General features: G+C 52.4%; 2 protein-coding genes across 2 annotated transcripts in view; one reads left to right on the plus strand and one right to left on the minus strand.

Annotated features, from left to right (window-relative positions):
• Positions 1-1351: 1351 nt before the first annotated feature.
• On the minus strand, positions 1352-10109 carry VOLCADRAFT_107173 (uncharacterized protein; the record flags this gene model as incomplete). The annotated part of the gene is made up of 12 exons (XM_002956288.1): positions 1352-1548; positions 1949-2082; positions 2460-2613; positions 3081-3252; positions 3701-3742; positions 4274-4424; positions 4868-5087; positions 5420-5501; positions 5716-5824; positions 6082-6278; positions 6676-6764; positions 10055-10109. 12 exons carry the CDS (start codon positions 10107-10109, stop codon positions 1352-1354), a joined length of 1602 nt encoding a protein of 533 aa, XP_002956334.1.
• A 3215-nt stretch (positions 10110-13324) lies between these two features.
• VOLCADRAFT_107174 (uncharacterized protein) overlaps positions 13325-14299 on the plus strand; it is a gene marked incomplete at both ends in the record, with an annotated part of 5155 nt that continues 4180 nt past the window's right edge. The window contains one exon of the mRNA XM_002956237.1: positions 13325-13394. Within this exon, the coding sequence (XP_002956283.1) occupies positions 13325-13394 (70 nt within the window). The remainder of the gene's footprint in view (positions 13395-14299) is intronic.

Consider the following 14299-nt stretch of genomic DNA (forward strand, 5'->3'; position numbering starts at 1 on the left):
CGTGTGGCAAGTTCATGCCTCGGTTCCCAACCCCTGCACGACTTATTAGAAGTGTGCTGGTCGGTGATGCTTGTTGGAATGCTGAGCCTGCCGTTGTTGCTGAGCGGCATGTAGGGCTTTTGGGGCCTTTTCGAGACAGCGTGGAGGGTGTCAGCGAGTTTGTCGACTGCAGTTTGTCGACTGTTTCATTTTGAGTGGAAGCCCGTAGTCGTCCGGCATTCGTGGATGGCAGCTACACACAAGGTAGAAGGGCACGTAGCCCGTGGCTTCACATTTGCTGTTGTTGATGGTGAATTCCGCCATCCGCTGTGTGTGTAGGTGTTCGGCCCAGTGTTCGGCCCCCAGCCGGTCGGTGAGTTCCGGCCCCCTACATAATTGCGTAGAATCTCTTGCAGGACGCGATTCACTGTTCGCTCAGTTAGTCCATCCGTTTTTATAAGAACCAGCTACCCCGTTTTAAAATACACTTCCACTTACCCTGGTAGCAACCATGGTAGCAAGTATAGTAGCCCAACAACTCTTAACCTATTGCTACCGACTTCGTCTATGTTACCTCCAAATCTTGCTCCTTCTCTTTTACTGCTAATACTTTTTTCCTAAAGTGGTGAGGGTGGAACGACGTGGAGAGCAGCTGTTTTTTGAAGTGCAGTTGCTGGGCTGTGTTGCGCATTGCTTACACAGTGAACCGCGGGTCACGATCAGACAGTAGGAAGTCAGTCGATACAGAGCCATGTTCGCAGGTGAGATATTTCATCACGCAAAATTTATGCGACCTGAAGGATCATAGTGATTTGGTCGTGCGTCGGCACGACGAACATGAAGAATTTTGTCAACAAATGTCGACAAAGACGCAAACGGCCGTGTGGCCATCCTTGGCGGGTGGCAGCGACGTGATGAAACCGCAGAACACCAGCAGACTGTCAGACTCCAACAAGCAGCACAGCCACAGACTAAAGGTTTGACAAACAATCTCAACATAAATAAATAGTCTATCTTTTATTTGGACTTAGCGCAAAAGCCCACACATAAGCAACAAGGCAAATACAGACAGCAAACTATTTTTCCTATCACCGCTTTCATACATGTACACAACCTGCCGTGTTCACAATCAAGAGATTTTCTTAAATTGGTTTGGCAGCACAAGAAACCTTTAACAAATACAGGATCAGCCGGAAAACAGAAAACGGTAAAACGCCCCCCTTTGTTATATATATCGTTAAATTGTGAGATCGTGAAATGCACGTAATATAATCCTCCCACTTATTTAACAACAAGTCACCTTGTTCCTCACAAGTTCCGGTTCACATTGTGTCGATCGGCGCAAAGCGGACCCAGGACCCCAAACGCACGCTTAGTCCTTCGCTGCCACGTAAGCGCCGTGAAATCGGTACGGCACCTTAAACGGCAAGTCCACGTTCGCCAGCCCGCTCATATCCGCTGCGTCATACACACACAATACGCTTCTCCCGCCCGGCATGATCTTCGGGGCCAGCAGCACTCCGTCATCCTCGGTTGACCCGTCGGGTCGCGGCACAAAAATGGGCTGCCCTGCGAGTGGGGGGTTTCGTCGGGTGGTAGCTAATATCTCCCGTTGCCGGAAAAACAGAAGTTCGTCAGAAAAACAGGAGGTGAACAGGTAAACGAAGGGTACATACAGTGGTGGAAAAAACAACATGGATGCGAATGGATGCGGTACGAGGTAAGAAGCAACATATTCCCTGATGCTGATGCACCTCTTATGATTATGATAACCAGAACGCGTTCGTACGCGGTCAGCAGGCCCCCGGACTTCACACGGGAATCACATGCACGAAGGGAAGGACCGGCTCCCAAGTGGAGCTGGGGCTGGGGCTGGCAGGAAAGGGAAGGGGAAGAACGCGCGTTCTAGGAGGGCAGGAAAGAGCAGGGCCAGGATTTTAACCCAAGTAAAACCCTAAACAAAACCCACCTGGCATGCTTCCCGGTATGGAACACACAATACTGTTCCCTTTTTCCACGTCGTGACGAGCCAGCGCGTTGCCCATATTGGTCGGTCGTATGGCAGCGGTGCCGTACATGTACCTGTACGGCTTCCCCCGAAATCTGCAGAGTCAAAGGCAAAAAGGCAGCAAGAGGAATGAATGAATGAATGAATGAAGGGCGACAGACTCATGACTTGATGAACACCAAGGGGGACTCCACAGGCTACACAATAATACACCAAAAATATAACGCCGTCACATGTAATGCGCCTTATCACGTTAGTTAAGCTGTCACATAAAACCGTTCACATAAAGTTACGGGCAGACAGGTCCATCTCCCCGTCCTTCCGCCTTCTACTCCTTCCATCTGTTTTCCTGCAACCCCCCAGACACCAGAATCAGTACGACACCTGTACAGGGACCCGTCGTACAGGTGTACGACTATCGTACGGAAGTGACGATGTGGAAATCCGCTACCTCACCCTTTCAAGACCTCACCGTGGGTTGATGGCCGGGAACTCGAAAAAATTGCCGTACGCGTTCTCGTCTATAAGCAGCGGCACGGGAGCCGCCAATGTCGATGGACCCACCGGTCGGTTGGCCGCATCCCGCAACGGAATGACCAGTCTCCTCAGCCGGCCGGGTGATATGTCTTCGATGTTTAAGTCATGCGGGATGGATGGGGGGTTAGATGGCGCGGGCGAGGGGAGACGGCGAAACACACACACACATAAATGTAACGTGTGTACGAATGGTGCGTGTGTAACATGGGTTTCATATTTGAAAGGCGGGAATGATGTGGAATGTGGGAGGGGTTTTAAAAAAACTGCCCCCCCCCCCACACACAGAGAGAAGCGCCCATGTCAAGGTCTTAGAGAAATGTTGCACTTTTCTGCATAGAAGGGAAGTTGTCAAACACAGCAGGCACATCAATCTTAGTTGGGGTTTAACTGTCGGCGTCTTAAAAGCGCCAACTGCTGGAACGGGGTCGGATGGGCCTTATGAAGTCTCATCCAAGAGCTGCCGTACTACCGCCGCCACTACACACGGACCAGCAGCCCCCGCGCCCCGACCACCATCCAGCAGCCACCCATCCACCCATCCATGCATACATCTCACCTTTGCCCGGGAAGGCTTTAAGACGCGCCAGGGACAGATCGTTAATGATCTCAGGGTCATCGTACACACTAAAATCCAGGCAAATTTCGGTTCCGGAGCTGGTTCCAGACGGGCGCTCGAAGGCGTTGCCGAGGTGGAAAGTGAAGAACGCGGGGGCCGTGTGGGTCACCACCTGACGGCCACCAAGGAATCCACTTTTTTTGAGCGAATTTAGAGTGAATCAGGAAAATCTGAATCAAAAAGAGAATTAAAAAATTGGATTCGATAAAAACATAAAGCAACAAAATAATTGGACTTTAAATAATTGGACTTTAAATAAAATTTACTTCATGGCTTCTACATTTTACATTGCTCCAACCTTCAAAAAAGACGTTTTTTCAAGGCAGATTTAGAAGCCGAGTGCAAATAGGAGGGCCAAAGTACGGCATAATAACGACGTCTAGGATTGGGGGCATCGCAACACCGTAGTACATGTGCACGGCTTTTCCGTACATTTAAGATGGGAACAGCCCCGCTCCGAAACCAAGAATATCAAGTCCCGAAACCCCACCATGCCTGGAAACCACCGAGCACTCCGAAACCACCAACCAAAACCACCGAAACCAACCCAACCGACTCACTCCGGAGCCATCCAATGCGATGACGTGGACCCGGCTGCCGGCCTGGGGTCCGTGTCAGGGCGGGGCATGTGGACGGGGGGGAAGGGGGGGGATTCGGGACAGCGAAAACACAACAACAAAACAGAGCGCGAAAAAAGGGTGGTAAGTGTGAGGGGGAAAGTGAGTGAGATAAAAAAGGAAGCGGAAAAGAAAGGACAGGAGAGGACGGGCGGAACGAGGAGGCGAGCGAGGGCTGGAGGCGGGGCACACATACATATGGGCAACATACCCCGGCACGGCCCCCGGCTCTCGCGGCCCACAGTGTAATCTAAGTCATACATATGGGCAACATACACACACGTACGTACATACATACATACATACATACATACATACATACATACATACATACATACATACATACATACATACATACATACACACACGTATGTTCCTATTGGGGTACTATACGGTTAGGTGCCCCTGGCCAGCGGATCGATGCATAACAGAAGACATATACAAACATACATACATACATACATACATACAAACATACATACAAACATACCCGCCAGGCAGCTTGCCCGATCCCACCTCCGGCTTCCAGTCCATGAAGGCGTACGGCCTCTTCGTCCCGAGAATTAGTGAGGCCATGCTAATGAATAGCGGGGTCTCCACCACCACGAGGGAGGAGGAGGTGATGGCCATGTCGTGTACCCAGCAGGGGGCCCACGGGTTGCGGTCGCTGTACGGCAGGGGGGTACGGGGATAGAGGGGTAGGGGGTACGCGGGCGCGGGTGCGGAGGGGAAGAAGGTGGGAGCTAGGTAGTTCCAGGGTTTTTCAAGGAGGGTTTGGAAAGGAGATTCGGAAAAATGAAAATAGAGATGGAAGGGAGCGGGGAATGCATAGGACGCATGGGGGGGATTATGTTTGGGAATTTCGGGAATTGGGGGAAATTTTGTGGGAAAGGATTTGAGGAATTTAGGGGGATGTTAAAGATGTATACAACGTAGCAGGAAACAGTGGAGTGACGGCGAATGCGGTGCAGGATGAGACAGATAGACAGACAGACAGACAGAGACAGGCACACATACATTCAAACATGCATAACCCCGCACCATGACGTTAACCATTTACTATCTACTACAATCACCGCACCCAAATATCATGCCGTGCATTTTCCGTACCGTATGAAAGCAATCTTCGTGCGTCTCAGGGTTACAGGGTCCTGCCGAAACACGTGGTAACCGCCCAACGGTAAACTGCGAGTAAAGCTCATGATGGAACCGTCGGGTGCCACCTTGGGATGGGCTGTCGTCAGGTCACCCGGAAAATCGTCGTCGTACTCCACCTGCCGTACAGTTGCGAGGGTGGCTGGATCCACGATGTACGCAGCGCTACGAGTCTCTGAGGCGGGTCGGATATTTGCACCCCGGCCCCGAAGTCATTGGGGAAGCAGAGCCGGGTGAGAGAAACGTGAAACGTGTCTGTGTGTGTTTGTAGGTATGTAAGTGTGTGCTCGATTTGATCAAGAGCTGCATCAACGGCTTGTCATTAATAACGCATTCGATCAACAAACACTTGACGTAGCAAATACATCAGGAATATGTTATTGTAGTATTACGTGCGCGCAGCAGGGGAAAGCAAGCTAGAGGTGCAAACATACCGTGTTTCGGAGTGTAACAGCACTTGTTACGATGCCAAGTACGTCGTACACCTACGGTATGCCGTACACTCACCGCCAAGCGCCAGCAATCTATTTCCTGGGAGCGGGATGAGGTTGATAGATGCGTTGTCAGTGAAGGCCCGGCCCTTGCTCATCTGCGTCGTGAAGGGTGTGCGGGGGAGAGGGAGGGACATATGAAACACGAGCGAGTGGGGAGAGGGGGGGGGGAAGATAGGAAACACGCCAAACACGCCAAACACGCCACAACATGCATGCCATGCACGACCTGCACGTGGCGCGCAGGTGTACAGGGGAGACATCGTGTGGACACCCGCAACTGCTTAACCCCCCCCCCGGGAAGCTACCCACCAGGGCCTTGATATTCTCGAGCACGACCTGGACGCGACCCACGGGTCCGTCGGCGGGTACCGGCGTCTGGAACTCGCGGTACTTCATGCGACCCGTTTTCCGAAAGCTCCTGTGCGTGGGCCCGAAGATAATAAGGAGTGAGCCGTGACCCAGATCGCAACTTTCCGTGACCCAGATCGCAGCTTTCCGTGACCCAGATCGCAGCTTTCCGTGACCCAGATCGCAACTTTCCGTGACCCAGATCGCAGCTTTCCGTGACCCAGATCGCAACTGTTCGTTGACCCAATCACAACAGTACGTTGACCCAGATCGCAATAACACAACAGTCGATGCGTTCCGTTCATAAACCCGATTGAAAGCACTCACCTGTACGCGTCCGTGTCCAGGAAACGCTGGCTGGCAGTCGCACGCCCCGTCACACCGTCTAAGTGAATGCGGGTGAGGAAGGCGAAACCGTCAAATAGATGTTCCATGCCACGATAGTCGCCACAGCCGTTGATGACGACGGTTCCACGAAGCCAAGATGGGAGATTGCCTGATACCGGCGCATTAGCTTCTTCAACCTGTCGTACGAATGACGTGTTGTAGAAATGCACATTTGCACGCGAAATTAAGAAATAGGACGAAGGGTGAGATGATGTTCCTCTTAAAGAATCATGGAGTTGTGTGGACGGTTTGCGCATCATGGGATTGGCAGAGGTGGCCGGGTGGTGTTTTGTGGTGTGTGGGGAACTCCGTCCCCTTTAGGGGAAGAAGTGTTCCCCTTCTTCCCCTACAGGTGACACAGAATAAGGGACCATGGAGGACATGCACGTAGATAGACGTGAACAAACATAGGTTGACAAGAGGGCTGGGGAAATTGGCGAAGGTGTAGGAGATGAAAAACAGACATCCTTCAGTTATCCTTCAAATTTAGAGGCACTCTTCGCTCATCCCGTTGCTCAGAGGAGAAAAGCGCACCTGCTCCTTGGCAAGTCCAAACGCTGTCTGCCGCGCCTCCTTGGTGACATAGGCGCTTGTGGAGAATGTTGTGCTTGAAGAAGCAGCTGCTACAGTTAAGGAAAGTGGCAGCCATGGCGACGCAGCTCTGACAGGCAACCTTACAGGCGGTGTGCGGACGGGACAGGATGTTAGCATCGACGAAGGCCGAGCACGATGCTTCGCCAAAGTAACGTGGTGCTGTTTCATGGCGCACAACTACAAATAAAATCGAAATGAAATAACCCTGAAATATACAAGGAGTTTGAATAATGATATGGAGATATATTGTGTTGTGAATTAGACGATATTCCGGTCAGACCTCTCTTGTAACGCTGCTAAGGCAGCCCTTGGCTTTTTCATAAGTACTGGGTACGGTGAAGGTGGTTGCTAAGGTTGTACGGGTCGAAAGTGAGACGAAGGTTGCATTTGGTGGGAGAGGAAGTGTGAAAGGTATGTTTTTATTACAGAGATTTAAGGTGCTTGATAGAGATTTGAGGCGTTTATTTGGCCAGGATCAGACCCTATCTTGCCATCGTTCGGAGACAGTCGGTGTGTAGGCGCACCGCTTCTCCCTTTCTCTCACTTCATACCTTAATTTCCCGTATCATCTACTCCTTATATTATAGTCGACTCGGCGTCCTTTCTGACGCGCGGCTCAATAACTTCCGAAACGCGGATTGCTGCCGCGCAAACTTCTTGACGCGACGTCGCCTACAATCTGCTGTGGATCAGCCTAGTCTACATCATCCTTTACCGACGTCAAATTCGCTGCTGCATTCGTAGACAGTGGAAATTGTTTCCATCCGCACACCGTCCGCGACACTGGGCAGCTGCCCAGACGAGACGCCGCCCTGGAGCGATGCAAACCGCTTCCTTGCCAGCGCGCTGCTCGCAACTACAAGACGTGCGTTTAGTTTAGATCTGTAAATTATTCTCAGAGCAAGCGAGAGACCGGGAGAAACTTGAACTCGCCGAACTAGCGTTTGTCATGCAAGAGCGGTCCCCACAAGCTCCTTGCCACACCGCGCTTACAGCGCACATGCTTTAGGCTACACACAAGTAGAAAACATCGCTATTACAAAAAGGAAACGGGAAGTTCTCCATGTCCACAATTGAGTCTCCCGAGCACCAATGTGTGCCCACGCGCATAAACCACCTCATCTGGGCCAGGTGTCGGCACAGGCGTGCCATCCATCCCGTGGAGCTGACCTTTTCGTGCTCCCTTTACCGTTGGCTACCCGCCCTTAACTGGCGGCGGGGTTGATTCGGGGAGGAATTTAGGAAGTCTTTCCGAAGGTGACCGGATTACGGCCGGGATGCAGCAGATGACATCTAAACAAGACTGGATGGCTCAAGCTGGAGTGTCACGGATACGATTCCCATAGGGCTACATGACGAAGGAGAAGATACCGCGCAAGAAACAGGAATCAGGCTGGGTGCCTTGTGCTGACGGTCGTGCAGGCGATTCTTGGTGAGGCCGGGGACCCAGGTTTGGGTGCTGCAGATATGACCGGACTGATACAGGGGGACCCGGTTGAGGTGTCACGGATGCAGCCAAAGTGAAGCCTGATGGCCCAGCTTTGGGGTGTCGCGGAGTTGATGTTAGTGAGGCCAGATGGCCCATGCTGGGGTGTCGTGGATGCGACTGGAAGGGGCCCGGAACGCCCATGCTGGGATTGTCGTGGAGGCCTGATGGCTCATGCTGGGGTGTCATGGATGCGACTGGGAGGGGCCCGTATGGCCCATGCTGGGGTGTCGCGGATGCGACTGGAAGGGGCCCGGATGGCCCATGCTGGGGTGTCATGGATGCGACGGGAAGGGGCCTGGAGGGCCCATGCTGGGGGTGTCGCGGAGGCCTGATGGCCCATGATGGGGTGTCGCGGAGTCGACATTAGTGAGGCCTGATGGCCCATCTGAGGTGTAGCGGTGGCGGCTGGTTGGTGCTCATCTGGGCCATCATCACCCATTACTCGGACAACACCAGATTCCGCCTGCCCATATGCAGGTAAATACTTCGTTGTCACTTTCTTTCTCTCTACCTCTTCTCCGGTAGCCACCCACTCTTGTGTCGCGGCTGGGTTGGCTGGGGCGGGGGGGAAATCTAGGGCTATTTCCAGCAGGTTTGGTCCTTGCGAGCGTGTGATGGCCCTGTTACGTCCACTTCAGAAGGGCCGCTAAAACCGCTGGGTACGACTTGAGTGGCCTTTAACAGATTTCAGAGGCCACCGAATTACAGCTGGGATGCTGCAGATGACAGCTAAGACAGCCAGGATGGCTTAAGTTGGAATGCCACAGATGTAACTGCCCTGGTGGGTATCAGTTATGAGGGTGGATGTGACCCAAGTGGACCTGATGGCTCATGGTGTCGCGGAATTGACATTAACAAGGCCTGATGGCCCAGATTCAGGATGTTGTGCAGTAAAATGGACTGCCTGAGGATCCAGATATGGGGTGTTGCTGAGTCAACATTAGCACAGCCTGATGGCCCAAACTCGGGGTGTCACAGAGTCCACCTTTGGCGAGGCCTGATGGCCCGGGTTCACAGTGTCGAGGAGTCAACATTAACGAGGCCTGACGGCCCAGGTTTGGGATGTCGTGGAGTCGATGCCAGCACGGCCTGATGGCCCAAACTCGGGGTGTCACGGAGTCCCCATTTGCGAGGCCTAATGGCCCGGGTTCACAGTGTCGAGGAGTCAACATTGGGCCTGGGCCGCGGCCTGACGGCCCAGGTTCGGGATGTCGTGCAGTCCACGTTACCGAAGCCTGAGGATCCAGATACAGGGTGCCAGGGAGTCTACATTAGCGCAGCCTGATGGCCCAGGTTCGGGGTGTCGCAGAATTGAGATTAGCGAGGCCTGACGGCCCAGATTTGGGGTGTCGCGGAATTGAGATTAGCGAGGCCTGATGGCCCAAGTTCACAGTGTCGAGGAGTCAACATTAGCGAGGCCTGACGGCCCAGGTTACTTTGATAAGAGCCCAGACATTGACAGAGCGAATCCGTCCTGTAACCAATCGGTTCACACCGATATTATGTGCAAACATTGCTTTTGTTGTTGATGTCTGGAAGCTCCAGTTGGACAGTATTGCAATGACTCAGATTCAAAATGCTATCCAGCAACTCGTACAGCCATGTCGTGCAGATCCATCCTTGTGGGTCTCACAAAGACCCACAAGGATATCTCAAACACATCGTACAAGATCACGTTGTACGGCCCATGCATACCTTCATACAGGTTGCCCTGGCCGCCGCCTTCTTCCTCGCCCTCTTGACTCCTCCAGATCTCGACCCTCAAAGCCGGATCAGCAGCCTGTGAAACATATGCTTCACACCGTTATGCATCACGGTGTCACCTCGCACCTCCTCCTCTTCTCCTCCTCCTCCTCTTCTTCTTCTTCTCCTCCTTCAACCTCATCTTCATCCTCCTCCTCTCTCTGCTCATCTTCTCCGTTGTCCAGTCCTTCCACAGCCCTCATGACCACTTTGTCCCCCTCCTCCTCCTCCGTGCATCATCATCATCGTTGTCATCGCCGTCACTGTCATCGCCGTCACTGCTGCCTGCACGTATCCCAGCAAGAGCTGTCATTTTATATATACACATATACATGTATATGTACATATGTATTTGTTTGTATTTGTGTGTATGATTATCTTTTGACATCGTAGGAATCTCTTAAGAGTCATGGTGTAGGAGATTATGGGACAAGGGGGGGGGAGTGTGCCAGCCAGGACCGGCCCCAAGGACCCATGTCATCAGTAGCTAAAAGAAATTAGAAAGGTGGTCAGAAAGCCGGTTACATCTGTTAGAGTTAGCACGGCAAAAATTGCAGCTGGATCCAGAAAAAACGGATTGGAGGACGACACGGCAAAATCATGGACCAGGGTGGCGGGTGACAAGAAAACGATTTGAATGCGAACTGTAATTCCAAAGTTCAGTGCAGATAAATGTGGTGCTAGTCTAGCACTGCTAGAAGCTTTGGAGCGAAAAAGCACCCATTGACCCACGGGCACTTTGACCCACGGGTCATATTAGGCCTTAGCTATTTGCCAGTCGTCGAACACGCCTTGGAAACAATAGATCAAATGAAATGCGAACCAAACGAGCAAGCAATGAATGATGACGGCCTTATTGCTGTACATGGAAAAGAAGGATGTACGACAGGATTGCATATGCCGAGTGCCGGTACTCGGAACCGCTGCGGAGGATTCGTCAAAGTCTCTCGGACCACTGACTCGGACCACTGACGGGAAAGCCCAGAGGGGTTGCCAACCTGGACCGTGGGCGGAGGTGGCGGCGGCGACGGCAGCGGGACGCCTGCGCCCTGCGCTACTGCTACGAGACTTGCTACTGGCACCGCTCTGCTTGCTACTGCTGATATCGGCGGCGCCCAGCACATTTTCCAGGTAGTCCTGCAAATCCTCTTCCAGCGCGTCGCTGCTGCAGCCGTCGCCGCCATCACCGTCGTCGTCACGGTCGCTGTCTGCATCAGCGCGCCGGGGGGCCCGCAGCCGCGGTTGATGTTGGGGCAGAGACCGCCACGGTTCCTGATGCGGCGACTTGCCGCTGGGGCCGTGGGACCGGCTGAGGCCGTGATTGGTGATGCACACGCCGCCAATTTGCACATACGCGGTTTCGAACCCCTGATTATGAGGAGCAGGTGGCGATAGGGAGGAGCGAGGCGAGGGTTCGTTGCGCAAGTGGAAGTTCAGCAGTTAAAAAGGTGGATGGACAACCAGTATGGACAACCGTCGAGTTATAGTGTAGTCTTTTGAGGTATTCAAGGATGGACGATTGGATTTCCCCTTGGGACTTAGGGTTCAAGAGTGTCAAACGTGAGTGTTGGCATTTGCGAAGCTTGAGCTGAGAGGTCCTTTCGTCCCGCGGGACGAACCTGCTCTGCCACTGCAGGGAACTCCTGCGACTCGCCAACCACAAAAGCTGTAGGCTTCTATTTAGGCCTCCCCATTCTATTATTAAGCAGCCCCTCGCAGAAATGTGAGCGGTCGTACTCTGCCGAATAAACGGTTCGTACATCGTCCAAAAAAGCCAGGAGCGAATTTTGCCGCGCGGATGCGCGCGTGCGATTCGCAAAATGCGCCTGTATAAGTGTATATAAATTTTCGTGGAGAAAGGACGAGGTGCGCCAGCGCGTTGCGCAGGTGGGCATGTTGGCCACAGCCGCACGCGGCATGCAGGCTGGACTATTGCGTGGCTGCATTGCAGTAACTGAAAGCACCGAAAGCCTACGTCGTAGCTTGCAAGACTGGGCTCGTGAAACTGCCGCGGGAAGAGGAAGCGTCTGACGAAGAGGCAGTTGTGTGCAAGCAAACGGTCGCGTTTTTGGTAGTGCAACGTATACAGCACCTTGTTCAGAGTAAAGTCAAATTACAAAGTTGCGCAAAGTATAACATACATAAACTTAATTAAGCATAAGAACAGATAAGACGTTTAGAGCCTTGTCGGTGACATGGACGCCGCTGTTGGCTTGGAACAGCTATTTGCTGTGCATAGGGACGTGCCCGCGTTAGCCGTGTTGCAACAGCTCAGGATGGATTTCAGCCAGCAACAGCCTCAAGAGCTGCTGCACAACCACCGGGAATGTCTTCAGTTGGGCACGTGTAGTTTTGGTCGGCGGGGTCGAGCATCGTACGCATTGCGCACAGAAACCAAGGTGCAGCGTCTCTGTAACATCGCCAACATATCCGGTACGCGGTGGCAGGCTTGCCGAGCACGAAATGAAGGGGGGGTCGCATCTCACCACTCAACTAAGCATGCATGTGCTCGGTTGAATGCTCGGTAGCGTGCGAGTTTACCCCTATCAGGATGTTTGTTTGCATATCCCTCCAAGCGAGAGGGCTTGGTCCAAGCGAGAGGGCTTGGTCCAAGCGAGAGGGCTTGGACCTATGCTGATGTTCGTTCCAAGAAGTGAACTGAGGACTGATGCTACGGTGAAAGGTATGCACGTAAATTCGCCCGTGCGCCAAACGCCCTGTAACTCGCTTACGCTAATCTCACATTCCAATATGCCACTGCACTTTCTTCTCCAGCCTGGCCACATTCTCTTCCTCGCAAACGTACTTGGGCACCTTACAATCCAACACCATACGTGCTTTGGAAACGCGGGCAGCTGCTTCACAAGGACCCCCCTATTTCCTTGAATTTAAAGGGAGAAGTGCGGTACCAGGGCTCTCAACCCTTAAAGCCAGACGGATCAGCATTAAGGAGTCGATAGGGGAGACGATAATAGCATACTACCCTACAAATTTTCACAGCGAAATGTGAACGCTCTGGCCTCTCTGAAGTTGATAGTTGTTGACAGGTTCTCAACCGGTGCTCCGAAACCTTGAGGAAGGTCTAAATGGATCTACACATGTCGCGTTTTTCAGCGATCATATGGAAGTGTTATTAAGTTATGATGCACCCTGATCATTTGTCGGAAGGTTGAAGGTTCACTTGACAGGCAATCTATGTGGAAACAGGGCGTGGACAAAGAAAAACATGGCATGTATAACTATGGATCCACCACATGTGGTTAATACTGGGGTATCTTGTGCGGCCTGCTGCAATGTTGCACCGGGCAAGCTGCTGCGCTGCGGGGCCTGCGACAGTGCATGGTACTGTAACCAGGAATGCCAGCGAAAGCACTTCAAGGAGCACAAAGCATTGTGCCGCGCATTGAGGCTATTCCATTCCTTGCAGGTGGGTCTAGTATGCGTTTCTTGCCGAAGCCCCCGCTCGGCGACGTAAGAGTGCCCACACTAAAGCGGAATCCCTGGAATCACCTCAATGTGTACAAGTATGTTTGGTTGACCTCCTGGCCGTAACTGCTGGCAATGTTCCTTGCGTGTCGAGCTTGCGACGTCGAAGTTTAACTTGTCCGTAACTTAAGTTTTGAAGGGCCCTCGCGTAAAAGTTGTTGTAACACGACTGCGTCCGTTTGCAGAAGGACTTGCCTTTGGAATCCTGGCCGCGCACTGCACACGAGTTCTACATGCAGGTAGTCGGTTACGTATGGTGTTAAGAGGATCACCATGAGCCTCTTGGCTCGTCTGGGCCGTACAAGCTCAAGAAGCTTGTAATCAAACGTAAACGGATCACCATGCCTGTCGTCTGCGCAAGATCCAAAAAATCCTGCAGGAGTACCTTATGCACAACCTTGCACGCATTCTGGGACGTCTACGTATCTTGACATGACTGTCAGAAGTCGTCGAAGTCCCCGACGGCTCCCGCAAGCCGCAAAGGGCAAGCCGCAAAACGCACGAACCACTATCACAACCTGTTATGCCCTATATATAACATTATTTTCCTTCCATTATGATCATAACTCAAGTCCCCGAGCCGAATCTTATAGTTTGCGTTTTTGATTCACGCCTGTGATTCACCCTTTTCCACAGCAACAAAATCCCGTCCGATTCCAGTTATGCCTTTCAAGAGATACTACATAGTGAATTCCTCTGGTCCCTTTATCCCACCATTTTTTTCTCTGTACGCTGCGTCAAGAATTGCTAAGTTTTTTGCTTTTTCCTCTCCGTTAATCGCCTGCACTCTGCTGTCCTCTGCTAATTGCCTTTCAAGTTGCTGTGGGATGGCCTTAAAGCAGCTCT

Source organism: Volvox carteri (assembly GCF_000143455.1).
Source record: "Volvox carteri f. nagariensis unplaced genomic scaffold VOLCAscaffold_59, whole genome shotgun sequence".
Lineage (NCBI taxonomy): Eukaryota > Viridiplantae > Chlorophyta > Chlorophyceae > Chlamydomonadales > Volvocaceae > Volvox > Volvox carteri.